Source organism: Capsella rubella, unplaced genomic scaffold (assembly GCF_000375325.1).
Source record: "Capsella rubella cultivar Monte Gargano unplaced genomic scaffold, Caprub1_0 scaffold_4, whole genome shotgun sequence".
In the NCBI taxonomy this organism is placed as follows: Eukaryota; Viridiplantae; Streptophyta; class Magnoliopsida; order Brassicales; family Brassicaceae; genus Capsella; species Capsella rubella.
Window position 1 is genome coordinate 6034783 of NW_006238920.1, and position 27835 is coordinate 6062617.

The window sequence follows — 27835 nt, forward strand, 5'->3', positions numbered from 1 at the left end:
TTGTGGTTCAGAGTGTGAAGGAAAATTTGAAGAGGAAGACATTTCAAAAGTTAAATCTGAGATTAGATTTTATGAAATCAAAGTAGATTACGAAAGATAAATTACATTTACAGGGTTACATATTTATAAATACAGATGGAAGAAGGGACTTGACATATATTTTGGTATTCAAAGTCAAACTTTAAAAATAAATACCTTTAAATTTTTGTAGATACCTTTTGATTTTTATTTCCAAAAAAAAATGTCAAATTATAGCAATTTCTTTTTTGATAGGGGAATTATAGTAATTTCATAATTGATTTTAGAGACTGTTAGATAATCAGCAGTTGGTAGCCAAAAGTTAAAATCCAATTGGAAATAATGCAATATCTTATTTGTTTAATTACTTAAAGACATTTTAGCAGTTGGAAATATTTCAATAGTTTCAAAGAAAAATATACATATTCTGGAAGTAACTAAGATAGATAAATAATTATGTGGTAATTTAAATTAGTTACTTTATTTATTAACTGGAAACATTAAATAACATATAGTCAAACTGAAATAATCATTGAACTCATAAACGTCAATTACTACCATACTTGGTACGCTGAACTTTTTATTTGATATAAATTTGGAATAATTTATTTATATTATTTAATTGAATATTTATTAATCTTGTAGATGTGTTCGTATATCCAAACAAACAATATATCCTACTATTTTAAAGAGGAAGTACCACTTCAGACTTAGACATGGGTTTCAAAATATTTACAAATATTGCCATTGGATAAATGAACAAACAAACAATACAATTAAGGGTAATTTTGTCATTTAGATGATATTAGTTTCGGATAAACATGCGGGTTAAAGTTAAACATGGATACTTAACCGGGTTATAATGTTTTCTTACCGTCCCATTGTTACCCTATATTGGAATTTCCCTGTGAAATACATAGGGGCTTATATGAACAATTAAACTAAATTGTGATTTTTTTTCTTGGTCCAATCTGAGATCTTACTAATTCGAGTAAGTGTCAAGTCCAAAACGGATATATTTCTACTTTAGTATGATTATTTCAAAAAATTTGGGTATTGAGAATATATGGACGGAAATACGAGTATTCCGTCTGAATCTCTCACATAAACCATATATATATATATATATATATATATATAATAAAATTCATTTTTGTTATATAAATATCCGTTATCCACGGGTATTGTAAATTCAAACGGGACGAATGCAGGCACTACTCATGTGGGTTTTGTGGAATAATTTTTTTTACGGATAAAAAATATTAAATCTTTTACAGGACATGCAAATTGGGGTGGGTTTGCCAAGCTTGACATCCGGTTAATTTTTTTTAATTTGTACTTGCGATTTTTGTTCGATTTGGTAGTTTATGCATTATTTTTACTCAATCTAAAATACTAATCAATTAGTTGATACAAAAGTATGAGTCAGTACTGTAGCACGTGTAAGTAACTAGTTTGTTTGATTATTTTGCGATTTTATTTGTAGTTTAATGTTTCGATTTTATATATTTAATTTGTTTAATTATCTTTATTACCCAATGTTTTTTTTTCCTTTTTAAAATTTTTCTAATGGTATTTTAATGTAATTTCTTACAATTTATAACGTTATTTTTATTTGTGTACTTCGCAATTAATATATTTGGATTTTTACAATATTTTTAAATTGTTGGTAGGAAAAAAATATATCCAATAAAAATTCTTGAAACTATTGACCAATAATAAAAATAAAGATTCACAAAAAAAAAATTATATCACCACAAGTTTTCACTAAATATATTATTAAGTTTATTAATTAAATGGAAACGTTAAATCTAAAATATAATCCAACTGGAAAAACAAACATTGAATTTGAACACATAAATGTCAATTACTGTGCCACCATAAGTTGAACTTAGCAAGTCAAGTCCTAAGAACATCTAACCAAAGATACAAAACTTGAAGGAGTGAATCAACAAGACTTTTAATGTTGTATATATCTCACAGATTTCTTACCTATGGACATATTTACAGAGCTTGAGAATCCATAATTTTTCATGCATCTAGAAGACAAATATATATATTTGATTGTGGCTACGCTCATCTCAGGACTCGTCTTGGTCTGGTCTTCGACTCTGAATATCTTTCGTTAAGCGTTTGGTTTCGTTATTTATGCACTTGGTACCAGTGAGCACATGACCATTGTCATTGAACATCAGTGTAGGAATCTAATCTCATGTTATTTGTAGTTTAGGCTTCACATCTATAGACATGGTTTATTAGGTTTCAACCCATCAACTATGAAGAGGTCTTCTTCAAATTTGGTCATCTCACTTCTGTTTGGATTCAAGAGAGGAAAAAGTAAACAACATCAAGATGATGAACACATAACAGAACGATTTGTCGAAACTTAAAACCATTTTTATTAACCAGTTGCTTCCCAGTGACAGATTCATGAACACTAAAAAGGCATATCTCGAGTCATTTCCATACAAATGCATACCCTTAAAACCACACAAATCCGTAGAACCAAACTGGTAATAACAACTAAAAAAGACCGCTCAAATAACAATTTGCATCATTACCAAATACGCGAATCCGAACTTAGAAAAGTTCAGTTTCCTTGTGGGTATGGATCACACAGTCAGACAGTGGGTAAGCCACACAAGTCAAAACATAATTCTTCTCCAAGTGGTTATCCTCCAAAAACGAACCATCCGACTGATCAACATTCCCCGACACAATCTGACCCGCGCAAGTCGAACAAGCACCGGCTCTGCAAGAGTAAGGCAAGTCAACTCCAGCTTCCTCAGCTGCATCCAATATGTATTGGTCGTCTTGAACCTCAAACTCATCTTCTTGACCATCAGGTCCCAAGAGCTTGACCTTGTATACAGCTGACATCGTGGCACCAGAATTCGCCGAGCACTTCAAACCAAAAGATCTCGAAACCTTGTTGGTTGATCCAACTGATAAGTTGTAGCTCTTATTAGTAATAAGCTTGTTAGTCGCCTGACTTCCAAGAACCGCCTTAGTCATACTAGTCGAGGAGATTCGCACAGTCGCCATTCTTTAAAACTTCACCTGGATTCACAAAACAGTTCAATGTTTGTTGCAACAAACTAAGAACAACACATAGTAACAAGATCTCTACAACACTTATTTTTGAGAATGTGCATCACAAGTTGCAATGGAAACAAGAACCAAGATAACAAATCTGTTTCCCAATAAGCAAATCATGAAATTAACTATATGGAGCGTAATGAGAAGATTCAAGCATAAAGCTATATTAGACCTTCACTCGATGCTCCAAGACTAATAACATAACTAATTATCATCAAATCAAACTCTAAAACACGTCAAAAGACTTAACAACTCACTAATCAAACTCTAAACACATCAAAAGAAGAGATTAACAAAATCAGAAAAAAAATTAAAACGATGATTAGATTAGAATCTGTATAGGAACAATCCAAGATCAAATCGGTCATTATCATCAGATAACGAAACAAACGAAATCGAAAGATATTTTTGAAATTTGTTTGTTTGTCCCAACGAAGAAGTCAATAAAGAAAAAAGACAAGGATGATCCATCAGATCAAAAAGTAAAAGAGAACACACCTGAAACAAAACATTATCAAAGTCAACAAATCTGAAACTTACCTGAGAGAGAGATTGAGATTGAGAGAGGAGGCGGAGAGTGCGAGAGAGAGAGAGAGAGAGAGGGTTGGTGGAGAGGTTTGAGAGACGAGAGGTGAAAGCAAAATATATATTTATATATAAAAAGGGGAAGGAAGTGTGGCTTTTGGAAGGCCGTGACGGCCCATCTTGTGCCACCTGACCTGACCTGAGTCGGCTTCATAATTGTTTACTCTTTTTATTTTCATTTTCTACTATTTTAGATTTAAATTATGTAAACATATATTTATCTAGACAATTGTATAACATTAAAAAAAATCTAAGGTATATATCTCTTTAAAAAATAATAATTATATACTTAAATATGATTACTTTTGTGAAGAACTGATGATTTATATTTTTTACTCGTTTACTATTTTTATTTTTAATTAAGATTAAGATTAAGATTAAGATTAAGATTAAGATTAAAATGATGTATTTATCTAGGGAATCATATCAAATAAAATTAAATATTTAGGTATTTATCTCTTTTAAGAATAATTATATATTTTTTAAATGATTAGTTTTGTGAAGATTAGATTATTTATAATATGGTAATTTTTATCACCGTAGTGAAATTAATAAAATATAGTTACAATATATGTCATATTGATATGAAACTTTTCTGATATTTAATATTTAGATGTGTACCTGAAAATAAAAACTGAAAAACAGAACTATTTGTGTTTGGATTTCTAAATTTACTAAAATCCGTAATTGAATCAACATCCTAAATAAATAAAAATATATTGCTCGAAGAAATTTGGATTAATTTTTGTTCTTGTATAAAGTAAATGATTTATCATACATGAATATTTATTGATAGTTGGAAAATACTAATTCTTTGTAAATTATCTTTTTATTTAATTAAAGTTAACATAGTGATAGAAAAACAAATATATTTTAATTCAACAATTGTTCCATTTTGTTATTTTATTTTGTTTGTTGTTCTTTTTGCATTATTTGTATGTTGACAACAACAGAAATATTCATTACATTAGATTCTAGAGAGTAACACGGAAACGACACTAACAACTCACAAGTACAAAGTTACAAATCTCTCTATATATATTAGAAATCGTGAAAACTAGCTAAAACTAGTAATATAGAAGTATACACACTTACGTTGCGTAATGGCTTTTTGTTGATGGATGAGTGAGACCAAAGGTCAAAAACTTCGGCAATTTTCACAAATCTTACAACGAACGGGCGCCCCTTGACCGACTCCATTGGACGTATACGCAATGCAACGCTTATTTAGGACCTACCCTAGAGATTACACTGTTGGTTCTTATTTTTCTAATCATCTCTCTAATTATACCATTATGTCGACATAAAGCGACGAAACTTAGAATTATTATTTGGTACTATCTTTCGTTTCTTCTAATGTCTAGTAATGAAAAGTTTTACCACCATTAACATCCATAAATATTCATCTAAGTAAACCACTATTTGTTGGGACACAAATCCATATCGGTAAACTAACTTTATTTATTATTGTGATATAAACAAACTAGTATTAGCTTATTAGGCCATCTTTAACGATATAATCGATTGGGTTTTAGGTCAATATTATAAGTCCAAAATAATTGTACAGTAGATTGAGAAAAGATATCCGATTTATAGTTAAAAAAATTTTGTTGGGACATCTTTTGCCACGTGTAATTCTGTAAGTGATTAGAGCATTGTAAAAAGAAAAAATATTTTTCATAAAAAATGTGAAAAAAACATTTTTTCATTTTCTTCTTCCCTCAAATGATTAACAAAGTTTTTAAACTTTGTATCAGTTTAATATAATGTTTGTGTGCTTTAATAAATATGTTTGTAGTTTTTTATGTTTTTATTTTCACTTTATTTTTTCTTTTTAAAATAATTTTGCATTGTATTTTATGTTTCTTTTTATTTCCAAATCAATTTTATGTTTATTTATATGTTTTTAATTTAAAGTTATTTTTTTATTTTTAAATATTTTAAACTTTTTTACATTATAAGATTATAAGGATGCTCCTAACTTATGCTTAAGGATGCTCCTAGTGCTCTGCACGGACACGGTAGAATGCAATTATGTGACTAACAATTATTGTGTCGAAAATTGTTAGTGGAGATTTTGTCACTCATCGAGAAAGTGGTCTATGCGAAGTGTTTCTTTAAGTTCATCAAGTAATGTTTCAATTGTATAATTAAAAATATGTATATCATTTTCGTTTTTTTTGAAAGAAAACACAAAAAGTAATTAAATCAAATATGTGATATATATATACATATAGAACCCTAATATTATACTTTCAAAATATATATAGGAAAATCATTATACACATCTATATTAGAAAGAATACCCGGAAAAAAAAATTAGCTTAGAGTAAATATAATTAAATTTTTCTACTACAAAAGTATTTTAAAGAAAGACTTTTTATATATGTTGTTTCATATAATTTGTTGAATGTTTTCTTTCTTTTCTTATTCCTCTTTTGTTAATATAGAAATTGAATTTTTAACTTAAAAATTAATTTTTTAGAGAAAACTAAAAAAGAATTAAAATATTTTAGTAGTAGAAAAGTTGACAAAGATATAAGTGGTAAATATGCATATAATAAATACAAATCGTTGTTATACTCTCAAAATGTAAGTTTTTGTTATTTGCTTTCTATTCAAATCTTTATATATAATAGAATGTATTTTTACTTGCTTATCTGTTTTGAGTTTTGTTTCTCAAATTTTCATTCTCAAGTATAATAAGTTCTCTCTTCTTGAAAGATTCAGACTTGTTTAATTTTGAGTGATTAGGTTATTCCTTATTTGCAAGCGAATCATATAAAACCCTTTATATATACGAGTGATTAACCGCACGCTAATCACTTACTCTATACTGAAACTGAGAATTAGAAACAATGATTTTGTTCACAATTGGAATGGTAAATTTTGTTAAGAGATAAGATATCTCAGAAATTTGCTGAGTTAAGAATCAAAGGCATAGAGTTTAGGTGATAATAGAAAAAGATAACTGAAGAGAATATTGCATAAAATATTGTCAACCAAAAACAACTGCTAATATCAATCCAAACCATATCCCAAGAAGCACAGATCTCTGAAACAAAAACACAATGCAAAATTCTGAGATATAAGGAGTAGAGAAGAAGAGAGAGCTCAAAAGATTCTTTGAGGTGGTCCCATGGTGCTCTTCAAGTACAAACACCTTACCTGCAACAGAGATTCAAATCAAAATATAAGATCAGAGAAAGATTAAAACAGAGGGATTAAAGATGTTTTCAGAGGATGTAAAGAGTTTATACGTTTTGCCAGTTCTTCTTCAAGAGGGAGACAAGGAAGTTAACGCTCATCTGCACATTCTGGAAGAGCTGCTTCTCTTCCATGGAAAGGTTACCAACAGCAACACCCATACATAGAACTTTCTTCAACTGGAACTTCACTGTGGCTTTGGTCTCGTTCACCTTTCCTTCCAAAGACTCTTGGTGACTCACTAGTGTTGGGAACTTTCCTGATCATCAATCAAAGACAAAAAGAAAATAATTCAGACAAAAATCTTGAAAATGAGACCATTATACTCAAAAGTAGCTGACTGTTCAATTGAGTTGATGAAGAAACTTGCCTGCCTTGTTAAGACCGGGACCAAGAAGACGAGGAATCTGCTTAATAACAGACTCAGAAGCCAAGAAAGCATGGTACTTCTTGGCGAGCTTCTTAACAAGCTTCTTGTTTTTGTTGAGCTTCTTCAAAGCCTCAACATCCATGTAGTCAAGTCCCATTTTCTCAGCCTACCAAAACAAAACATCAAATACTGTCTTAATCACCAATACAAACCAAAAAACAACACATAAGAATCATTCCAAGACAGAAGTAGAGAGATTTCAATCACCTCCTCAACATGCTGAGCATCTCCAAGCATACAAATCTTCATTTTTGGGCGAGGAATGTGGGGAAGCTTAACAGATCCACTGAAACGCTTATCCTTTTGTGGGTCGTAGTTCTTGAGACCAATCTGAAGCTCAACTGTCTCCACAAAGTTACGTTTCTTCTCATCAGATTTGGTCTTCACTGTAGAAATGGCTTCTCTAAGAGCCTCACTCTGAAGCTTACTATATCACAAACAAACCCATTTCACCAAATCAGATAAAGCAATGTACTTTAACTTTCAATTGAACAATACGAACAAAGCAACATCAACTTCTATGATCCATTGAGCAATGAGCACAATTCAACAATTACAAATTACTCTCTAAGCCATCATATCAAAACTAGCGAGGCACTAATCCTATAGCAATAGAAGCGTAAAGGAATGATTTTTCAAGTACCTCATCTTGAGTTTCTTCTCAGTTCACGAACCTTTGATCCTGTAAACGAAAAAGCAAATCAATCAGAGAAAGACAAAAAGCTAAAATCTTCATTTTTTACTTAGTAATCAGATGAATCAGCAGAAATCGAAAACGTCATAACAAAAAGCTCACGAAATTACAATGAACGAAGAAGACGAAAAGAGAAGTGACGAGACGATGTGTGGAGAGAGACGAACCTGAATGGTGAAGGAAGCGGAAACCCTAGTTATGTTTCAGAGGCGGCTGAAGATTTTATACGAAGGAAGAAGAAAAAATGAAAGGAAGAGACTAAAACCCTAGCTGGATTGATTTCATTTGTAATGGGCCTTTGTTACATTTCTGGGCCGCCTGTGATGATTACTAATTAAGCCCATTTTCAATATAGCTGTGTTTTGTTGTTGTCATACACAATCGAAATTATGGGACATGTTAAGTATTAAGTTTTTATCAAACAAAAACATGATCACTTGGCTCATTCTTAAAACTGTTGAGGTTATTTTATTTACGTTTATGAGATTTGTTTTGATAAAAATTTATGCATTAGAGCTTTTGATAAACAAAAACCATAGTTGGAATATAAAGGATGATTCTGATTGAGGAGATGAAAAAAGATTCATGAGACCATGTGTCAAGCCATGGCCACTACAAGAAAATAGCTTAGAACGGACGGACAAATCTGTCTGTAATTCGTCGAAAACAGTTTTAACCCACGGATTACCGACGAATATGTCCGTCGGTAAAACAAATCCATCACTAAACCAACGAGTACCGATAAAAATAATTTCGTCAAAATTTGATCGGTTTTCCGTCGGTAATTACCATAATTACCACGGATTTAAATCCATCGGTATTTCCGTCGGTTACATCCTTGTTTTCTTGTAGTGAAACCTAAGTAACAACATTCAAGAATCATTCTCGATAGACATGAACACAAAAACACAACTTGAATTTTATTAATCTCCTCAACATGCTAACTGAGCATCTCTCCAGACATATGCATATCTTCATTTCTTGACAGGAATGTTTAGGAGCTTAACAGATCCATTGAAACACTTCTCTTTTGTTGGTTCACAGTTCTTCATACCACTCTGACACTCCATTGTCTCTACAAAGTTACACTTCTTCTCCTCAGATTTGTCTTTGATAGTTGTAGTGGCTTCTCTAAGAGCCTCACTCTGAAGCTTCACTACTGTCTCCTTAAAGTTATGTTTCTTCTCCTCATTAGATTTTCTCCTAATAACTGTAATGGCTTCTTCAATAGCCTCACTTTGAAGCTTCCTATATACAAACCCATTCCATTGGACAATAAGGTCGAAAACTATGATTACTCAATAACATATCAATCTTAGTATGATTATGTTAAGATTAACTAAAACTATAGCAATAGAGATGTACATATAAAAATTGGAAGAAGCGTATCTTTCAAGAAGTACCTCACATTGAGTTTCCTCTCCTCACATGTACGCCTGATACAAGCAATGGCTTCTCTAATAGCCTCACTATTAAGTTTACTATACAATGAACAAACCCATTTCTCAGTTGTTTATATAATCCATATATAGAGCAATAATACAACCACAATTAGCAAAATTAGCAAAATTAGCAAACACTAATACTACTCTAGCAATAGAGATCTATATGAAAACTGGTGGAAGCGTAAAGGAAATATTTTAAAAGTACCTCATCTTGAGTTTTCTACTCAGCTCACGAATCTCTGATCCTTGGAAACCAGAAACAGAACAATAAGTCGAAAGGAGAAGTGATGATGTCGGAGAGAGACAAATCTGTAAGGTGAAGTGGTGAAGAAAGGGGAAGCCCTAATCTAGGTAATTAATTAGTTTTTTCTTTCATTTAAAAGTAATCTTTCTGTATTAACTAGATTAGGACACTCGACATACGGGTTTTTTTTAAAAAAAAATATAAATTAATTTCACAAAAAGGTTAAATTAAAAGTTTTATTGTATATGAAATATAAAATTTATCTTTAGGAAATAAAAATAAATATTTAGTCTCAGACATAGTTATTAATATATATATATATATATATATATATATGGGTTTTGGTTTTATATTTTGTCAAAGTCACTTTCCTGAAGATCAAAATCGTTTACTTCTTATTTGTGACTTTACCAAAAGTTAGTTACACTGATTTTTGCATTTCTATATTTAAAATTAGTAACATTATTATAATATTTTATTCTATTTAAATTATAATTCATTAGTACTTTCGCCAAATATTTAGCATTATTACTAGTCAAATATTAAACATATGGTTTCTCAATCTCGAATAAAATATAATTACATAACATTTTCAAATAATATTTTACATAAAACCACAAATCATGCAATCATCTTATTTACATTAACTTACAAGAAAAAAAATGTTTTACCCAAAAAAATATGATTTTACACCCAATCATAATTTAATGTTGAAGCATTCTCTTTACCACCAACTTAAACATATCTACATAAACGCATCAAACCAACTAGTCTATGCTTTGTTATTATTTATTTTATGAATTTTGCATAATTTCTTTATTTAATCAGTAAAATTGTTGACACAAAAAAAAATTTCGAACGGAAGATAATGGAATGTATTAATTCTTCTAATTTATTCCATTTTAAATTCTTCTTCCCATTTACTTGATTGTACATTTTTTTACCTATGACGATGAAATGACTAAAAAATGTAAAGAAGAAAAATTAGTCATGTGGACCGAATCAGATGGAATCAGATATTTGAAGAGTGTGAGTCTCTGAGACCATCTTAATTCTAAACACACATGCCATATAATATACATTATTTTGTCGTTGATCGTTTTTATACTCTTACGTTGTATTAACAATTTGATATGCACGAAACTTGTATTATCTGTACTTTTGTTCTCCAACATTAATAGTTGCAGCAAATTACGAGACAATGTACGTTAAAGAACAACGAGCTACCGAATACGTGGTGAGTATGAGACTAATAATTACATTTTTTTTTCGCCTCTGATTCCAAAACTGTTGAGTTGACAACATACAAAACTATACATGACATACTTGACTATAAGTACCAAAATGAACAATCAGGTAATTCAGAAGCATACGCATGGTGACTCACACTCAGAGGATGCGTAGCTGATTGGCCTTTATGGCATTGACAATATTGTCTAGATTGACTCTACTTAGGATAGGTTGAAGAAACTCAAATAAAATACAAATTAATATTTGAAATTTTAATCCCACCGTTAAATCTCAAGCCATCAGTAAAATAAACCTTGTCATCAAATTACAGCCCGATCGGGTTACGTTTGCATAAGACCTCCAACTTTTTTTCTACTAGCAATATAATTACAATTTTTCCCATATTAATCTATATAATCCAAATACTAATGTGCATATTTGATTATGATAAACTACTTATAAATTATAATTTATAATATAGACAATCATACAATCTCCAAGATAGATAAAAAGTACGTGAATAAAAGTTCTTTGGGAAATCAATATATTATAATTTTATAATATAGACAATCATATTGATTTCCCAAAGAACCTTTACTTACGTGCTTTTTATCTATCTTGGAGATTATGCGAATGTTTAGGTACATTAGACACGAAAACTTCCTCATTATTTTCCCTTATTCCATCATCAAAATTCAGAGAGTAACTCGAAGAATCATATCGGAACATGATTCCGTTACTTGTCGTCGAACGCTTTCTAGTTTCACGTTTCGGCTTTCCACACCAATTTCCTATTTACTAATGTTGCACTTTCGTTAGAATTATGGTTCTGTCTTGACGTAATTAAACCTCTTTCTAATTGTTCGAATTCGTCAATGCTTATGGCCTCTATACCAATTAGTTCTAAGGATGATACGACTACTTGTGTAGTTGGGAGAGAAGCGTCAACGTTACGAGCAAACCTTAAAATTTTATGAGAAAATGATCTCATCTAGTTAATGGTTTTGCGTGTGCTCATTAATAAATATTGCATGCGTTATTGGATCATGACACAATTATTACTACGCTGTGGAAAATGATCATGATCTTATATTATTCAATTATCATTTACAAGATTTTGGCACGTGTATACAATAATAATAAAAAAAGTTACAAAATTTAACCACATAATCGTGTATAAGATTAATCTTTTAAAAAAAATATTTACTAAGAAACTAAAGATTCTTAAAGCAAAACTTAGCTCTTTATTAAGAATATTTTACTAAGTTTTTTTTTTGGGCAAAGAAACTATACGTAAGTTAATATCAAATTTGCCACATTAAAATATATATGCAAAGATTTTCATTAACAAATTTATAGTATAACTAAAATAGCAAAAAAAAAATGATAAAAATGAGAGGGTATTTATCCAATAGCGACAAACTATGTGATTAGAATTAATAAGATTGTGATATGATTTCACTAGTTTATTGGAATTTGACATGTGTCAACATAATACATTTTAAAAAAGATTAATAAAAAAATCTAATATAAATCAATGTAAAATACCTTTTTTTGGTAAAAAATCAATGTAAAATACCTTTGAAAGAGAAAGAAAAAAAACTAAAATTAATATTGCATTTTGTGAATTTTAATTAGAATAAAACAATCTATGTTGATCCAACCTACGTCATGATAATAATAAATGTAGATTCGAGATTTCGGAATCAAGGCTTGAATATTTTACGAGAGGTGCTAGCCAAGATGTAGTTGAGCATAGCAATAAACTTTTTTGTTTTTGTTTGGAGTAAACTTAAGTAAACACCTTTAATTAACAAGTTCGTGAAAACATGTAATAACACTCATGAAATATCTACCTATATATATAATATATCTGATGCATAATTAGGGAAACGATATGTGAATGGATTGTGAGAACAATCCTAATTGGGAATGGTTTGTGCATAAGCTGGGTCGGGTCATAAATTTTGGTTAGTTAAACCGATCGGTCCTGGTTTTTGGTTCTGATGAGTCAACGTTGGGTCAATGCCGGAGTAAATCGTCCGGTAAACTGAGATTTATGTGTCGGGTATTGAGCACATGACATCATATACTTCGTACATGTCGCCATGTCATACATATACTTGACGTTGCTAAGTATCCATTCTTATATTTGGTATGTGTAGCCATGTATTTCTCGATACTTCAGGTAGCTGACAATCTTTTTTCCTTAAAAAAAACGGCAAGAAACCATGTTGCATGCCCAATGCTAATAGTATAATTTGAATTCTCGTTTAAACTTACTTAACATTTGCTTAGTTTGTCTAAATTCAGTGGTTACTCACTGAAAAACATTCAGTCCAGAGAATAAAACTTAAACTAATTCATTATCTCGACGACTTAAACTAACATATTTTGTGTGTTTTTTCTTTTCTTGATAAAGGACTTAAACTCACATTGTATCTTTGTGGTTATAACTTCTTATTTACTAAAACGTCACATTAATTAAGCGTGTACCTGTTGATATATAATGAATCAATCCATGGTCGCAATGACTATTAACCTCCATGCACGACAAAATTATTTATATGCATTCACCAATTTGTTAATTACTTCGAGAATTAAATTTATAGCTTCTAACCATTTGTTATAATATTTTGTAGAAAATTTCGGTTTTATGGACGGTGATCCTGTCGACAAATTAATCACGTTGGTGCAAAAACGTGTCAGTAATGCCTCAATGTATTTATATATTTATGTGAATATATAATGTCTCTTTTCTACAAAACACTGAAAAAACTATATAATAAACATTCTAATTTTTACGAAGCCACCAATTAACGGTTCTAGCCGATGTTCTTGACTAGCTTTTTTAAATTGGTTATCACTTTTAAATTGGTTCTAGCCTATGTGAATCATGTGTCTTTTAAATTGGTTCTAGCCTATTCTAATTTTTAACGAAGTCACGAACTAATTAACGGCTCTAGGCGATGTTCTTGACGAGCTTTAAATTGTTTTTTTCACTATATACCTAATGAAGAAAAAAAAGAGATGTTCTCTTACAGGACATGCGAATAAGACAGTGTATGACATATTGACATGTTATGCTTAATTTTTTTAATATTTATGTTTAGTGTTTCACAGATTGTTATGGGTGCATATGCTAAAGTAAAGATAAAATCACGATCACATGCAAAGTACACTTGAAACGTGTAACCTGAGGACAGTTAGATTGGAATCAGGGTTTCTATAAGTGGAAACCCAGATCTTGTTTTTTCCCTTCTTCATAGTTTATTTATGGAAAAGGAAAGAAACTAATAAAGAAAGGTGTGTGACAGAAGAAGTGATTTTTTTTTTTATATAATTTTTCTTTCTATCAAAGTGACCTTTCACAAGTTGTGAAGTGACCTTTCACAATTTGTCAGCCTTTACCTTTGTATGTGTGGGAAACGTATTGGTGGGTGTTGTGGGTCGCCAACATTAAAATTTCCAAAAATGGTAAGTCCAAAGAATAACACTTAGTTGTTTTGGGATATATTCTTTTGCAATACATCCCACACACCTAACAGAGAATATATTTTTCTCCTCATTACTCCAATAATTTAATACTTTTGTAGAAATGTTTTAGTTTCCAATTACTCCTATTGCAAAAGCGACGTTGAGTTTTGTAACCAGAATATATGACACTTTGAAATTTCTTTATTCGTAGACAAAAGTAGGAAACACACTAAGCAGCCAAAGCTGTGATTCATGGTCGACACTGTCACTTGGAATAAATAATAAAAAAAGGTTCTTGTTGGTTCTTTTTTTTATAACATTTCTCTGATGACTAAGTTAACTGAATAATTTTCATGCATGTATATATGTGTTCTATTTATGCGTACAGTCCAAAAAAGAATATAATTAAGGAATTTATTTAAGGACCATATTGGTAAATCTGCTGCCACTTCTCATCCACTCATAGGTTCGACTTTGTTTTTAAAAAGAGAAAAATTTTAAGAACAAATTCTCTAAGTAGTGCTAAAGAAGGATACTTAAAAATTCATATCAAAATCAAGACCAAGAGACTTATGATACTGATGTTTTTAGCTACATAGAGAATAGTTAAATTATATAGCCAGTACTATAAGAAAAACAGCGAAGTTTTCCGTAGGAAATTTTTCATACCATTTATTTTGTTGGAATTTCGGTAGGATATCGACATGTTTTCTTGTAGTGCAGGTTAATTTTTCGATAATTCGGTCACAAAAATTAAATTTAGATGTTTCGAGACTAGCTTCATTCTTTTGAATGGAAATATTCTCAAATACACTGAAAAAAAAAATCAATGTAATTTGTTGGGTTAAAAACTTTTTTTTGTTGTTAAATGTTACAGCCTAAATGCTGAACTATTGACCCTACTCGTTCGGATGGGTGTTCACCCCAAAGTGTTCCCGAACTGCATGCATATTAAGTTGTCGAGATAGGCGTCTAGACGGTAACTAAGCGCTTAACGCCTAGGAAACCGCTTAAACCGATTTTAAGAACAATGACATTTATATATATGTACATGTTTAATTTCATTATAGAAATGTATGTCACTTATAATTTAAGAACTATGACATTTATATACATGTACATGTTTCATTATATAATTTTTAGTATAGTGATTTGGTTTTAGCAGAAATATTTTAGTTTGCAATATATGTCCCTTTAGCTTGTAGTAGAAAACAGCTACATATTTTTCATCTGGACACCTATTGAAACTAGAAAACAAGAGACCGACGACAAAAAAAAAAAGACGACAAAAAAAAAAAGAAAACAAGAGACCATTCTTTATTTTCCTCTAGCAGAGATACTCCTAGTTACTTTTACGACGTATGGCGATGGTTTCTTAAAGAAGTGTAGAATAAAACTTCAATTAAAAAAAAAAAAATATGATCTAGAACATTAGTCCTTTTAACGTACTAGAATTGAAAATTTCAGATAGGAAAAAAGAAAAAGAAAAAGCTAAATTCCCCAATGCCACCAGTTAATGCCTTCGTTCTGTTTAAATAATGGCTAGAGAAGAAAATGGCGCATATGACATTTCTCTTTCTCTTAATTATTTTAACACAAAATTTATTAATATATTTTTAGAATAAAACTTTTAATTTATCATTTATAAGATTTTTCTTTTAACATAACTTCAAAAACCTAATATTAGATTTATAAATTTCAAATAAAGACAAAACTGCGCGATTCTATAATAAATATATATATATATATATTTACTTATTCATTATAACCACATTTCACTTTATCAACAATTGTATCACATTTTTCCATTCAAGTCATAGTGATGATTTTGGTGATGATTTTTTTACTATATCTGTACTTATATTTATACTAAAGTGATAATTTTTGTTACCCAATATTTTTTTTTTCTTTTCTTCCTTTTTCTTCTAGAAAAAAATATTTTAATTTCTTTTAAAGAAACAAATTTTTTTTTTCTTTTTTTAAAGTATATAATTTGTTATGTAAATTCATTTTTGGTAACATATAATTACATAAAAACATTTCTCCTCAACCTAATATTTTTAAATCTTATTAAGAATCAGTGAGTTTTATTTTTTATAGAATCATAAAGTACGAAAAAGGAAAAAAGTACCTTATAAACATATACAAAAATAATATATTTCTTCCAATGAAAAAATTAATAATTAATGCTACTTAATACCCAACTTAAACAATAAATATCATTTTATTTTTGGTGTATGATGATCAATGTACGTAGATTAAAAAACGTTTCCTTTTTATTTGTGTGTGTCTAAAGCATCTGTATTAACAAAAAAGAAAAGAAATATATTCCTTGGATCTACACATCAAATCAAATGCATTACAGCCATTTAAGTTCCTCTCTAAAACTCTTATAAATACCATGCTCATATGATCTCACTTTATGCTTCATCAAAATCAACACATACAAAACATATCCCTCCCAAAGAAGACCTAAGGCAAGCCCAAGCTTGTCTCTCCCCACACCAACAACACACAACAACAAATCTCACCATACTCAAAACACTATTTCTTTGATTCTTTTGATCCATACTTAGAGAGATTCTTTATTTCTTCTTCTAAACTCTATAACCAACCAAGCAATCGAGATGGCGCGGATATCGTCAGACCCGCTTATGGTCGGGAGAGTGATCGGAGATGTCGTAGACAATTGTTTGCAGGCAGTGAAAATGACAGTGACTTATAACTCTGACAAGCAAGTCTACAATGGCCATGAACTTTTCCCTTCTGTTGTTACAAACAAACCTAAGGTTGAAGTTCATGGTGGTGACATGAGATCATTCTTCACTTTGGTACGCATTGCTTTCATTGTATATTTACATAAATCATATATGATATATTCATAGATAACATAAAATTTAAATATATGGTTAGCTATGTGATTGATTTTTAATCTTTATGTTATAAATTAATTATTTATATTATCATCATCTGCAGAAGGAACTAGTTTTGTGTCAGATACATACGTGTAATATATGTGTTATCTATGTAATATTGGATGTGTCACGTGTATTCACATATTATCGAATATTTCAAAACAGGTCATGACTGATCCTGATGTTCCTGGACCTAGTGATCCTTATCTGAGAGAGCACTTGCACTGGTAAACTAAATTTGTTCCTTTTAAATTTTTATTTAAAGATTAACAAAAGAAGCAAATTAAACTGTTAATAAGAGACATATGATATTACATAACATAACATTTTCTTGCAATGACTAATCTCAGGATTGTTACTGATATCCCTGGGACGACTGATGTATCATTTGGTAAGTCCTATACACATATCCATAGATATAAAGTTTCATTACCTGGGTTCGAATAATATTGGCCACGGAAGTTGGAGATTTAACATGGTTTCTTCCGGCCCCAAGATATTAGTCTTCGGGACTAGAATTTTTTCCGGTCCCAAAATATTAATTTTTGGGCCTAGAAAACATTTGGGATCACTCCTGAGTTATTAAAAAAATAAAAATTTCATTACCGTTTATGTTTTCAAAGATTTTTTAATATAAGGTTATTACAAAAACAGGAAAAGAGAGGATCGGGTACGAGATGCCTAGGCCAAACATAGGGATACATCGCTTTGTGTATCTATTGTTCAAGCAGAACCGTAGAGGAAGTGTTGTGTCTGTGCCATCGTACAGAGACCAGTTCAGCACTCGAGAGTTCGCGCATGCGAACGATCTTGGCCTCCCCGTCGCGGCTGTTTTCTTTAACTGTCAGCGTGAGACCGCCGCTAGACGCCGTTGATGAATGATGACTTGCACCAGTACTTGCCGTAACTAATTCTGGCTGGACAATGTGTGTGTTGTTACATGCATTATTCTATATTTTAGTTACGGGAAACAGCTTTCTCTATCGTATTTTATATGTGTATTTGTTATGAACTATTTGTGATATTGAATAAACTTGGCTTATAATTTATCTCATGGTTTATACTTCATAAAGATGGATGGATGGTTTCTAGTATTTAATTTTCAATGTAACTAAAACTGATATTATTTTTTTATAAAGCTATATACTGGTAGATTTTCCAAAATAATAAATGAATTAAAGGGATATTATATTTTAGATGTTAAATTTTAGGCTTTCATCATAAAGTTTCTAGTATTTACTTTTCAATGTAATTATAACTGATATTATTTATTATTGGTGGATGGTTTATAGTATTTTATTTTTAATGTAACTAAAACTGATATTATTTATTATCATCAAAATTATTTATATAGCTGTAGTGGTATATTTTCCAAAAATAATAAATGAAATATAAAGGGGTATTATATATTAGATGTTAAATTTAGGCTTTCATCATATAGTTTCTAGTATTTAATTTTCAATGTAATTAAAACTGATATTATTTATTATCATCAAAATTATTTATATAGCTGTAGTGGTAGATTTTCCAAAAATAATAAATGAATTTAAAGGTTATTATATATTAGATGTTAAATTTAGGCTTTCATCATAAAGTTGCATGTGAAGGATCATATATATATATATATATATGTATGTATATATATTACATCTATTTACTCATATTACTTCCTATCTACACAAAAATCTTATCATTCAATTTGGCCATCTTTGTTACGGCTATATTGGTGTGAAAGATGTATGGGTATCGGTGTAGAACCTCTTTGATTATTCAAAAAAAATAATATTTCTCTTTGTTGCATCAGAACTGGAGAGCAAAGTAAAGAGAATCAAACTGTGTTCCTTGTAAATTGTAACAGTTAGAACCACAGCTAATTAATAAGAGTCGTCTTGAGTATAAATAGAATACTATTTGAATTAATTTATCTGATGACACTGTCTCAAGCTTATTGTGAGATCACCATTTCATTATTTAATTCCATCAGTTTGATTGTTTTTCTGTTCTTCAGCCAATGGATCGATGGAGGATATATAGTCTCTGATATTAGACTCATCATTGAATGTTACTTCAGATCCCTTGTTTTAGGTTCAATGTTAAGAACAAAAAAATGAGAAATATACAACCTAAAGAACTAAACTATTGTTTATTATCATTACACTATGAACTTTCAACTCAAAACAAATTAGCAGTGAGTTGCTTGACCATATTTCATATATCAATTAAAATCTCACTCAACTTTCAATAATTTAATATCTATTGTTTTCTTTCTCGAGATAATGATTTTTCTAGCCATTGATTTCGTTATGTTCAGGCATGGATCAGTAGGTTAGCTAATTAGCAATGAGTAGATTGAGTTGAGAATTGGCGGATAGAATTTTATATCATGTTAGATTATGTATTTTTACTCAAAACCAATAAATAATGAGTGGATTGACCTATATTTTATATATATCACTTAAGATCCTACTCAACCTCCAATGTAGGATAATACTCGGGTTCTGATGATTTGGTTATATGGTTTTAGCAATAATGTTTGAGATGAAGTGATGATTTGGTTATATGTTGCAAGCCACTATTATTTCTACTGCAATGTATGTTATGATGTTCACCCGATTGGACATATGTTATGTTGTTGGTCTGGTAAGACTCAAATGAGGAATGGAAATAATATTTTGCTCTGTAACATAAGTATGATTCCAGCCGATTGGCTCGCTTGCTACACCTGCCACGAACGCAATATCCACCACTCATCCTCGGCCATAAGCGACGGATCAACCTCGCAAATATGGTGATGTAGTTCCTTCTGCTGTACTTTTAAGGATCATAATTAGTATGAATGAGCCATTCGTAACAACATAATTAAAAGGTTCTGTAATATGTTATTTTTTTCAAGTTCTAAACAAATCTTTTATTTAATTGGTCTGATACAAAGACAACACACAGATACAATAAGTCAAAAAAATTTGATAAAAGAAATTTCAAACATACAACAAAACAGTATTTAAAATCCAAGTAAAGCATTGTTGTTTTTGTTGTTATAAGACATCCCCAGATTCATCTCTGCAACTTCAGAACTCGTCACTAAATCGAAGATTTCATCAAGACTAAACTCTTGATTCACAGTTACATCATCTTGATCAAAGCATAGACTTGAAGAACACGGTTGATGAATTAGGGTTTGCTCTTGACAAGTTACGTGTGAGACACCCTTCTCCTTCTCCACGTCCTCACGATCTCTTCGCTTATTTTCCAACTCCTTCAGATCGTTTAACATCTTCTTCATTGAATCAATCACCTCTCCCAACTCCTCCTGGTCCTCTGTATCGACAAGACTCTCGTCTTCCCACCAAAACCCTAACTTTTCATCATCATCATCCTCATCCCGAGGAGGAGTCTGATCCGTGAGGAAAGCTGCGACAACACTATCGACAGAGGAGTGACCAAAACTGTAGAAAGAGGCGTGTGAATTTGAAGAAACCGGAGTCGTTAAGATCGCCATCTGTGTGTCGGAGAGAAGACAAAGCTCCGAGGCTTTGCTGTAAAGACCCGTACGACGTTTTGAGAAAGTAACCCCTCGTGGATCTTTCTCCCTTATCTTCTTTATATCAATCTTCCTCTTCAACCCAACCATTGTGATGTAGTTTTCTCAATTTCACAGACAAAGAGAAAAGAGACAAGACTAAAAGATTGTGTTTGCTTGTTGCGAAAGAATGTGATTATGGAACTGATCACTCTGTAAATTCTAATCCGATATATATAGACTTAAGCCTAAACTCTGAACATTTTTTCCTTTTTTCTGACTGCTAATCAGTAATTAAACAATCGATTTTTTTTCTTTCTGATAATCCCTTGATAATTAAAGTAATAAACGAACCAAGACCGGTTCAATTAACTGGTTTAGTGTAATATATCGGTAATCTCTATAATCATAGAATCATAGCTATTTATGTTTTTTCCCCTTAGCATGGTATCATCAAAAAGATTGAGTAATGTCACTGAATAAAGCAATTGTGAACACAGTGTACTCCATAATTTCCACACTAGAGGAACCTACAGTACAAAAGAAGGGGGTGAAGAAAGCCTGTTCTTCCTATTTGAACACTAATATGTGCTAGGAGGGTTTAAAATCACATTGGGGTATAAACAGCATACTTCTGGATTGACTTCAACAAGTAAATCTGAAGCTTTCAGATAAATTAAATCAATCTACCTATGACAACTATACTAATGACATCAGTACTGGGTCGAATAGAAGCCGCCTTGAACATAGCAGTATCAACAGCATATGGTATCATAAAAACCTTTGTGGGGGACAATCCAGACCTTAGAACCTTATTTTCCTTGCTCGTGTGTGAAACACAAATTGCCTGGTCTATATCAGCTAAACTGAACTGTAAAACCTTGCTCATGTGAATACTCCCCATATCAGCAAACTCATACAAGGAATGTTCTGTGAACACAACTTATAGCACATTGTCCTGGCATGCATCAGAGCGTAGACAAAGCTTGATGTCCATAAACTACCGTGATTTTCTTGCGACTAAGTATGGTCCTTACAATGGGAAGGGAAGTGTTCCATAAACCGTCGGAAATGTGGTCTGCATAACAAAAGGTTTCCAAGGTACATAATATACTTTGAGTCCTTGAGTCCACCAGTCATGTATCTAACTCCAGAGCAGTTCCCAATGGCATGTCTCATAACTACCACCTGCAACAAAGGCAACAATATCTCAAACCAATGCCCAAAAGAAGAGAAGAATGGGATTTTGGCCCAAGCTCCAATAACACACTATGCTACATTACTAGATTACAGCTATTAATAATGAAACTGAAACTTCAGTCTAATCACATACCTATTGAACTAGCATAGAAGGGCTTTGAGAATTTGATATCGCCATAGCTAAAAACGCAAAAAGACATGAACTTTTGGATCTCACACTAATCTTTTGACTGATGCTATAGAAGACACAAAAGCACGAAACAAGAAAAGTATGCAAATTTGGCACAAGCTCCTACCACATAATGCTACATTACTTGATTATAGCTATCAATGATAAAGGCTGAAACTTGAATTTTAATCACATCATATCTAAGTAGCATAAAAGGTTTTTGAACCCTTTTTCCCATCAGATGATCAAAATCGACTTCTCTATAGCCAAAAACAAAAAAAAGGTATGAACTTTAGATACTGACCTTGTGACCAAAGCTTTAACAAGCATTGACAGAGATATAAAACCCTAAGCTTTAGTGGTTCTGCAACTCCTGTAACTCCACTGGCAACCTAGTTTTACCCTAATTAGTCTTTTGATCTCTTCCTCTGTTTCTTTCCCGGAAGCTGATAGGGAGCTACAGCGTCAGTAACACGGCGGACTCCACGGAGAAGAGTCCGATCATTTTAGTCCTCTCAAAACGAGGGTTTGACTCCTATCAGGTTTGGGAAGCGATTTTAAATATGTATGATCGGAAAGATTCGATTTTGCCGATGGAGAAAAATTTGAATTGGGCGATTTTTTTGGGCTAGGACGGTTCGAGAGGGAGAAGAAGAACCCCCTCAGACTTTGCGATTAGTGGAAACAGACGTGAATCTTTGTGTGTGTGTATAAATGCTAAAATCAAAACGACTCTTTTTTTTTTTTTTTGTAAAGGTTCAAGAAAGACTCAATCTTTAAGCTCGTAACCTAACCAAAACAAGTTTTACCATGGTAAAGTCTCATCTCATGACTCAAGCTAAGTAAGGTCTTCATAATTATATTTCAGCTTGTATATTGTCTGATCATTACTTTGTTAGATGTTTGCTAATCAATAATTCAATATAGTGCGTAAACGTGACTTAGAAACCACAATGTTCATCATCTCATATCAAAGTCACCCAATGTTTTGTAGCCGGCCAGAAACTTAGCAGACAAGAAGAGTAGCCAAACCTATAAAAACATCAGAACCATGACCAACCAAACCAAACCCAATTCTACCCATTTCATGATCAAATCTAAACAATGCAAATGTAAAAACCAAACTGAAAGAAATCAAATAAGCTTAAATTTAAAATGACTGATTAATTTTTTTTTACATTGACGCATATGTTTCTTCATGTGTGTGTTTGTTTTCATTCAAACTCACAAACAAAGCAACAAGCAACAAAACAAACAACAAACTCAAATCTTCTCGAGCTTATCCGCTTTCACAATCGGATTCGCCTTAGCAATCTTGTCCTTCCCCACCCGTTTGAAATCAAACGAACACTCATGCTTCTCCGCATACCTATGCGTCCCACAGAAAACAAAACCACACCTACAACGAAACCCCGTGATCCCAACTCGCCGCCGGCAAGTCAAACACCGTTTCGGATCTTGCGGCGGAACCACTTCCTCTTCCTCCTCCACCTCCGTCTCAGCCGCTCGTTTCCCAGTGTTCGTTTCTTTCAGATCGGTTTCAATCGGTGATGATGATGATGATGATGACACAGAAGAGGACGCGACACCACCACCGGAAGAAACAGCGACGGCGGCTAAGGATTGGTTAAGAGCGAGTTTAGCAGAGGATGAGTTTTGTTGTGCATGTTGACCATCTCGAAAACATTTAGAACAGAGATTTTGCGTAGCGGTGCTTCCGAAGAAACCACAATTGTTAGCACATAGTTTTGGTTCTTGAAGTCTGTGTTCTTCCGCCATAACCGGAAAATTTCCAAAAAAAAAAAACAAAAGTAGATCCAAACTCCGGCGAGATTTCTACAACAACAACAAAAAAATCGAAAAGTAAGAAATCCAAAAATCCAGATCTATGCTTCAAAATCTCATGAAAAAAACCATTACCTGATTGAAACGATTCGATTCGAGAAAAAATAAATAAGAAAACGAAGAAGACGGATCTGGTATATATAAAGGAAGAGAATGGTGAGAGAGAGAGAGATCAATGGAAAAGGAAAATAAAAGATGAGAAAGGAAAGAGATAAATGAAGAAATATGGAAAATGAGGCAAGAAAAAGGGAAAGAAAAACTAACGATGAAGCAATCCTTTTATATTATAAGTTTTTTTTTTTTTTTTTTTTGGAAAATTGGCTTTTGGCTGGTTTGGACAATTTGATATGCTGAAGAAGATTCCAGAAGCTCCTACAGTATTCTTTGTCTTTGTTTAAATATTTGTAGTAATAATTTATGCATGTACGGTGTGATTTGGTCATTATGGGGGAGGGACGAACCTAGCTCAGTTTCATTGGGTTGTGCAGAGTTCAATGGCTCTATTTGCCTCTATTTTGCCTCTGGTTAAACCACATTCATCCTCCTTACCAAGACAAGAGTTCAACGGTTCTTTCTTTATAAATGTCTCAAATCTGTCGCTGACCAAATCAATTAGTACTATCTTATTAATTGCGTTTTGATCATTTTTCCGTGATTTTTGTTTTTGCATTAATTATGTTGTGTTTTCTTTTGTTTCAATCCAATGGTTTCACTATTTATAGCCACAAATTTTTGGGATTCTATTTTTTTTACCAATGTTTTTAAACCCGATTCGGATGGTGAACCGGACTAGTTTCCGGGTCATCGGATTGATCGGGTTCAACCACAGGTTAATTAATTAAAATTTATTTATATATTATATAATTTAATGAATATAAAAGTATGAAAGATCATAGCATATTTAACAAAATATAAAGTCTAATAACAATAATAATAAAGTGATTAAAATTTTCAAATCTAGAAAAAATAGAAAAAACAAAACACGCTAATAAAACATCACAAATCAAAACATGAACAATTAGCAATATATATTTAACATCAGATAACCATGAATTTTCAAAATAAAAAGAGAAAAAATTAAAAATAGAAAAATTATGATCAACTACGAAAATTTTTGTGTGGTGATTGAGAAGGTTAAAAAAAGTTTTAAAATAATTAAAATCTTAGATTTTACTTATAATTATTTCAAAATCATAATTTAATTTTTTGACCCATGACCCGGTAAACTGGTTGAACCAACCGGGTCGCCGGTTAATAGCAGGTTTTCTTGAGTTTTTGCGGTTTTGAGATTGCTGGATTTAAGCACTAAATCCAAACCGGAGAAATGTCCGGATCGCGGGTTAACTGGTCGGACCGTCCGGTCCGGGCGTGAAAACACTGCTTTTTACCAACCATCTAATTCTCATTCTAAGCCTTTGTGGTCCGGAGGCTTGTATCATTATAGTCTAACACTTGAATGTCTTTGCTAGAGTGTCATCGTGAACTCAAGACTTCTACAACCATGTCCGGAACCACTGTCTCATGGTTCAACAACGACCACATGTAAAATCTACTGACCTGAGAAAATTTTCCCAACATCTCCTTTGGTGCATAAACCCATTGCGTGACAGAAATAAAGACCAGATATGAAATCAACAGAGGATCTAATTTTAAATTGCTAGTGTCAGAATTCATAGTTTATAATCAAAAGGATGGATAGAAAGCATAACTAATAATCTAGGCATGGTTAAAAAAAACGAGGGTGAATTTTGCGAAAGACTCAACCAACCATACAGGGTTGGTGGTATACATTACAAAACTAGAGGTTGACTGCAACAATGTAAGCATTCCAAGCATCACACTGTTGAAAGTTCTTGACTTGTTCATACTTGATATCACGTCCCGCACCAAACCCATCTGTTCTACGCATTTCGGAAGCATCTGGCATTTCTCTGAGCCAGAAATGGACTGCCTTAAACCCGGCTTCCTCCATACAGTCCTTTATCTCCGGCAATGACCACCTACACACACATGAAAAGAAGACCCAGGAATCACTACTCAAGAACTTAATGTGATTCATTGATCCAAGTACAACAAATTAATATACAATAAGGAAACAAGAAATAACGTCTTTGACCGATATATATCATGCTACTTATCCGCGACACAAGGATAACTACTAACATGAGAACTTAGATATCACCTAGCAACAAGATCTATAACTTCTAAAAGATTTCTTAAGGCTTGTGGGATATGGTGGGTAGCATGTATCCCATTTCGCAGAAATAATGGATGTGGAAACAGACTTAAAGGCCACTTACAGTCTCCAGCTGTATGAAAAAGCATGGCGAATCTTTCTGTTCTGTTTCTGAAGGTGATAGTGCAGACTGATCCTTGTCTTGCGAGTTAAAATGTCAAACTCAGCCTGCTCCCATGTATACTGCCAAATTATATGAAAAATCGTTAGTATTGTCATTGCTAGTAAGTTTCATATATATTGCTCTGACACCCTTTTTCACCTAATAAAGTATAAGAATGAACTTTTACCGTGAAATTTGGGAATTTTCGTTGAAGCTTCAACTGTCCCTCAGCAGAAGCACCTCCATATAAATCCATCACGAAAATACCACCTTTCTTGGACAAAGCTTCAAGTGCATTCTTGAAGTAAGTAACCAATTCCGAGCGTTTGTGGAGACAACAGCAACTAAAATTGAAAGCACACACAATATCCCTCTTCGGCAACGAATCAGGTTCATCTTTCTCAACACTAGGATCAGCCAAATCTTCATCATCACCATCATCCAAACTGAGATTCTGTATCAGCTCGTGGGATTTGGATTTCACTTGCTTAGCCTCAAGAGGGCTCAGCACATTCCCATGTAAAAGCGATATCCTTGAATACACATCAGCACCAAGTTTACTAATGTTGTTATCCATGCACCATTCTAACGCCTCAAGATCAAAATCTAGCCCTATAGCAGTCCGCCTAGTGTCAGTCTTCAGCCACTCCGCACTAATCAAACAATCAAATCATTAGCATCTAAACATTTCTTTTGCCAACTACAGAATCCAAAATAGCCATTTTTAAACCAGCCAAGAAACAAAAAGCTACAACATTTAGTGAAACATTTTTGGGTTTACCTTAACAGAGCAGTGCCACAGAAATCTTCTTGGAAATGGAAAGGCTGCCTTCCACCAATATACATCAAAAAGAACTTCTGCAAGTAACTTATGTCTCCTTTTGGTGACTGCACCAAAACACACATGAGCCAATGTGTTAAAGCTAACAACTTTTTCCTGTTAGAGAGTGAAAGACACTATCTTTTTCGAAAGATTTAACCAAAGAAGTGTCACCAGCCCTTAAAACACACAAAGGTCACAAGAGAGCAGACAATTCAAGTACTTCTAAGCAGACAATTCAATGGAACCTAAAGGCCAAAGCACAGAGTTGCAGTTACCTGTACTGATTGCTGGTAAAGAAGAAACTTTGAAGGCAAATCTGATGACTCGTTTCCTTCGTTATCTTCTACCTTACCGTCTTCCTCAGAATTTTCTTCTTCATCTTCGTCGTCGACGGAGGCAACAACCGGCGGCTCTCGATCGTAGAAATCTTCAGAATCATTCGAAAATTCACCTTTGTGGCGACGTCGATTAGGTTTCTTCTCTCGTTTCCCCATTGTTCGTCGTTCTCGAGTCCAATTCAAACTACAGTATCCACCGCAGAGTAGAGTAGAGGAGTCGAGGCGGAAGAAAAAAAAGGAGTTGACTTTTTCTATTG

At 32.3% G+C, this 27835-nt stretch overlaps 7 protein-coding genes, 1 long non-coding RNA gene and 1 pseudogene across 10 annotated transcripts; 2 read left to right on the plus strand and 7 right to left on the minus strand.

Annotated features, from left to right (window-relative positions):
* Positions 1-2393: 2393 nt before the first annotated feature.
* LOC17889916 (ferredoxin-3, chloroplastic) lies at positions 2394-3756 on the minus strand. The gene is made up of 2 exons (XM_006295103.2): positions 3658-3756; positions 2394-3078 (listed from the first exon to the last, which is right to left on the minus strand). Exon 2 carries the CDS (start codon positions 3061-3063, stop codon positions 2599-2601), a length of 465 nt encoding a protein of 154 aa, XP_006295165.1. The 5' UTR covers positions 3064-3078; positions 3658-3756; the 3' UTR covers positions 2394-2598.
* A 2898-nt stretch (positions 3757-6654) lies between these two features.
* On the minus strand, positions 6655-8278 carry LOC17889986 (60S ribosomal protein L10a-2). 2 transcript variants are annotated; one of them, XM_023785014.1, is made up of 6 exons: positions 8201-8278; positions 7983-8021; positions 7547-7766; positions 7280-7445; positions 6963-7168; positions 6655-6870 (listed from the first exon to the last, which is right to left on the minus strand). In XM_023785014.1, exons 2-6 carry the CDS (start codon positions 7985-7987, stop codon positions 6817-6819), a joined length of 651 nt encoding a protein of 216 aa, XP_023640782.1. In that variant the 5' UTR covers positions 7988-8021; positions 8201-8278; the 3' UTR covers positions 6655-6816. The 2 variants fall into 2 exon arrangements, with proteins under 2 accessions (XP_023640782.1, XP_023640783.1); XM_023785015.1 differs by lacking the exon at positions 8201-8278 and adding an exon at positions 8144-8168.
* A 701-nt stretch (positions 8279-8979) lies between these two features.
* Positions 8980-9688, minus strand: LOC111831079 (60S ribosomal protein L10a-2). The gene is made up of 3 exons (XM_023784589.1): positions 9684-9688; positions 9437-9514; positions 8980-9281 (listed from the first exon to the last, which is right to left on the minus strand). Exons 1-3 carry the CDS (start codon positions 9686-9688, stop codon positions 9008-9010), a joined length of 357 nt encoding a protein of 118 aa, XP_023640357.1. The 3' UTR covers positions 8980-9007.
* Positions 9689-12816: 3128 nt separating this feature from the next.
* On the plus strand, positions 12817-14808 carry LOC111831185. 2 transcript variants are annotated; one of them, XR_002834411.1, is made up of 3 exons: positions 12817-12997; positions 13595-14429; positions 14641-14808. It is a non-coding gene; the product is annotated as an uncharacterized LOC111831185 (long non-coding RNA). The 2 variants fall into 2 exon arrangements; XR_002834410.1 differs by lacking the exon at positions 14641-14808 and having other exon boundaries at positions 13595-14520.
* A 2029-nt stretch (positions 14809-16837) lies between these two features.
* Positions 16838-18393, plus strand: LOC17889054 (protein CENTRORADIALIS-like). Its single transcript, XM_006293370.2, has 4 exons — positions 16838-17260; positions 17510-17571; positions 17695-17735; positions 17999-18393. The coding sequence occupies exons 1-4, from the start codon at positions 17057-17059 to the stop codon at positions 18217-18219; spliced, it is 528 nt and encodes a 175-aa protein (XP_006293432.1). The 5' UTR covers positions 16838-17056; the 3' UTR covers positions 18220-18393.
* A 1876-nt stretch (positions 18394-20269) lies between these two features.
* LOC17887903 (agamous-like MADS-box protein AGL97) lies at positions 20270-21013 on the minus strand. The gene has a single exon (XM_006296449.2). It carries the CDS (start codon positions 20973-20975, stop codon positions 20346-20348), a length of 630 nt encoding a protein of 209 aa, XP_006296511.1. The 5' UTR covers positions 20976-21013; the 3' UTR covers positions 20270-20345.
* A 321-nt stretch (positions 21014-21334) lies between these two features.
* LOC111831080 lies at positions 21335-23317 on the minus strand (annotated as a pseudogene).
* LOC17889232 (zinc finger A20 and AN1 domain-containing stress-associated protein 3) lies at positions 23286-24327 on the minus strand. The gene is made up of 2 exons (XM_006294842.2): positions 24154-24327; positions 23286-24069 (listed from the first exon to the last, which is right to left on the minus strand). The coding sequence occupies exon 2, from the start codon at positions 24010-24012 to the stop codon at positions 23497-23499; it is 516 nt and encodes a 171-aa protein (XP_006294904.2). The 5' UTR covers positions 24013-24069; positions 24154-24327; the 3' UTR covers positions 23286-23496.
* Positions 24328-25704: 1377 nt separating this feature from the next.
* On the minus strand, positions 25705-27809 carry LOC17887731. Its single transcript, XM_006294282.2, has 5 exons — positions 27516-27809; positions 27199-27305; positions 26605-27070; positions 26379-26497; positions 25705-26078 (listed from the first exon to the last, which is right to left on the minus strand). Exons 1-5 carry the CDS (start codon positions 27732-27734, stop codon positions 25877-25879), a joined length of 1113 nt encoding a protein of 370 aa, XP_006294344.2. The 5' UTR covers positions 27735-27809; the 3' UTR covers positions 25705-25876.
* Positions 27810-27835: the final 26 nt, after the last annotated feature.

Excerpts from the sequence above, each read along its gene's own strand:
- LOC17889986 (XM_023785014.1), bottom strand. Across the intron at positions 7,169-7,279 it reads TCCCGGTCTTAACAAGGCAG|GAAAGTTCCCAACACTAGTG; the intron begins GCAAGTTTCTTC and ends ATTGATGATCAG. Across the intron at positions 6,871-6,962 it reads TGAAGAAGAACTGGCAAAAC|GTAAGGTGTTTGTACTTGAA; the intron begins GTATAAACTCTT and ends TCTCTGTTGCAG.
- LOC17887903 (XM_006296449.2), bottom strand. The coding sequence starts at position 20,975 with ATGGTTGGGTTGAAGAGGAAGATTGATATAAAGAAGATAAGGGAGAAA.
- LOC17889232 (XM_006294842.2), bottom strand. The coding sequence starts at position 24,012 with ATGGCGGAAGAACACAGACTTCAAGAACCAAAACTATGTGCTAACAAT.
- LOC17889916 (XM_006295103.2), bottom strand. The coding sequence starts at position 3,063 with ATGGCGACTGTGCGAATCTCCTCGACTAGTATGACTAAGGCGGTTCTT.
- LOC17887731 (XM_006294282.2), bottom strand. The coding sequence starts at position 27,734 with ATGGGGAAACGAGAGAAGAAACCTAATCGACGTCGCCACAAAGGTGAA. Across the intron at positions 27,306-27,515 it reads TTTACCAGCAATCAGTACAG|TCACCAAAAGGAGACATAAG; the intron begins GTAACTGCAACT and ends GTTTTGGTGCAG. Across the intron at positions 26,498-26,604 it reads GAAAATTCCCAAATTTCACG|TATACATGGGAGCAGGCTGA; the intron begins GTAAAAGTTCAT and ends ATAATTTGGCAG.
- LOC111831079 (XM_023784589.1), bottom strand. Across the intron at positions 9,282-9,436 it reads GAGAGGAAACTCAATGTGAG|GAAGCTTCAAAGTGAGGCTA; the intron begins GTACTTCTTGAA and ends GTTTGTATATAG.
- LOC17889054 (XM_006293370.2), top strand. The coding sequence starts at position 17,057 with ATGGCGCGGATATCGTCAGACCCGCTTATGGTCGGGAGAGTGATCGGA. Across the intron at positions 17,261-17,509 it reads TGAGATCATTCTTCACTTTG|GTCATGACTGATCCTGATGT; the intron begins GTACGCATTGCT and ends ATTTCAAAACAG. Across the intron at positions 17,736-17,998 it reads GACGACTGATGTATCATTTG|GAAAAGAGAGGATCGGGTAC; the intron begins GTAAGTCCTATA and ends TTACAAAAACAG.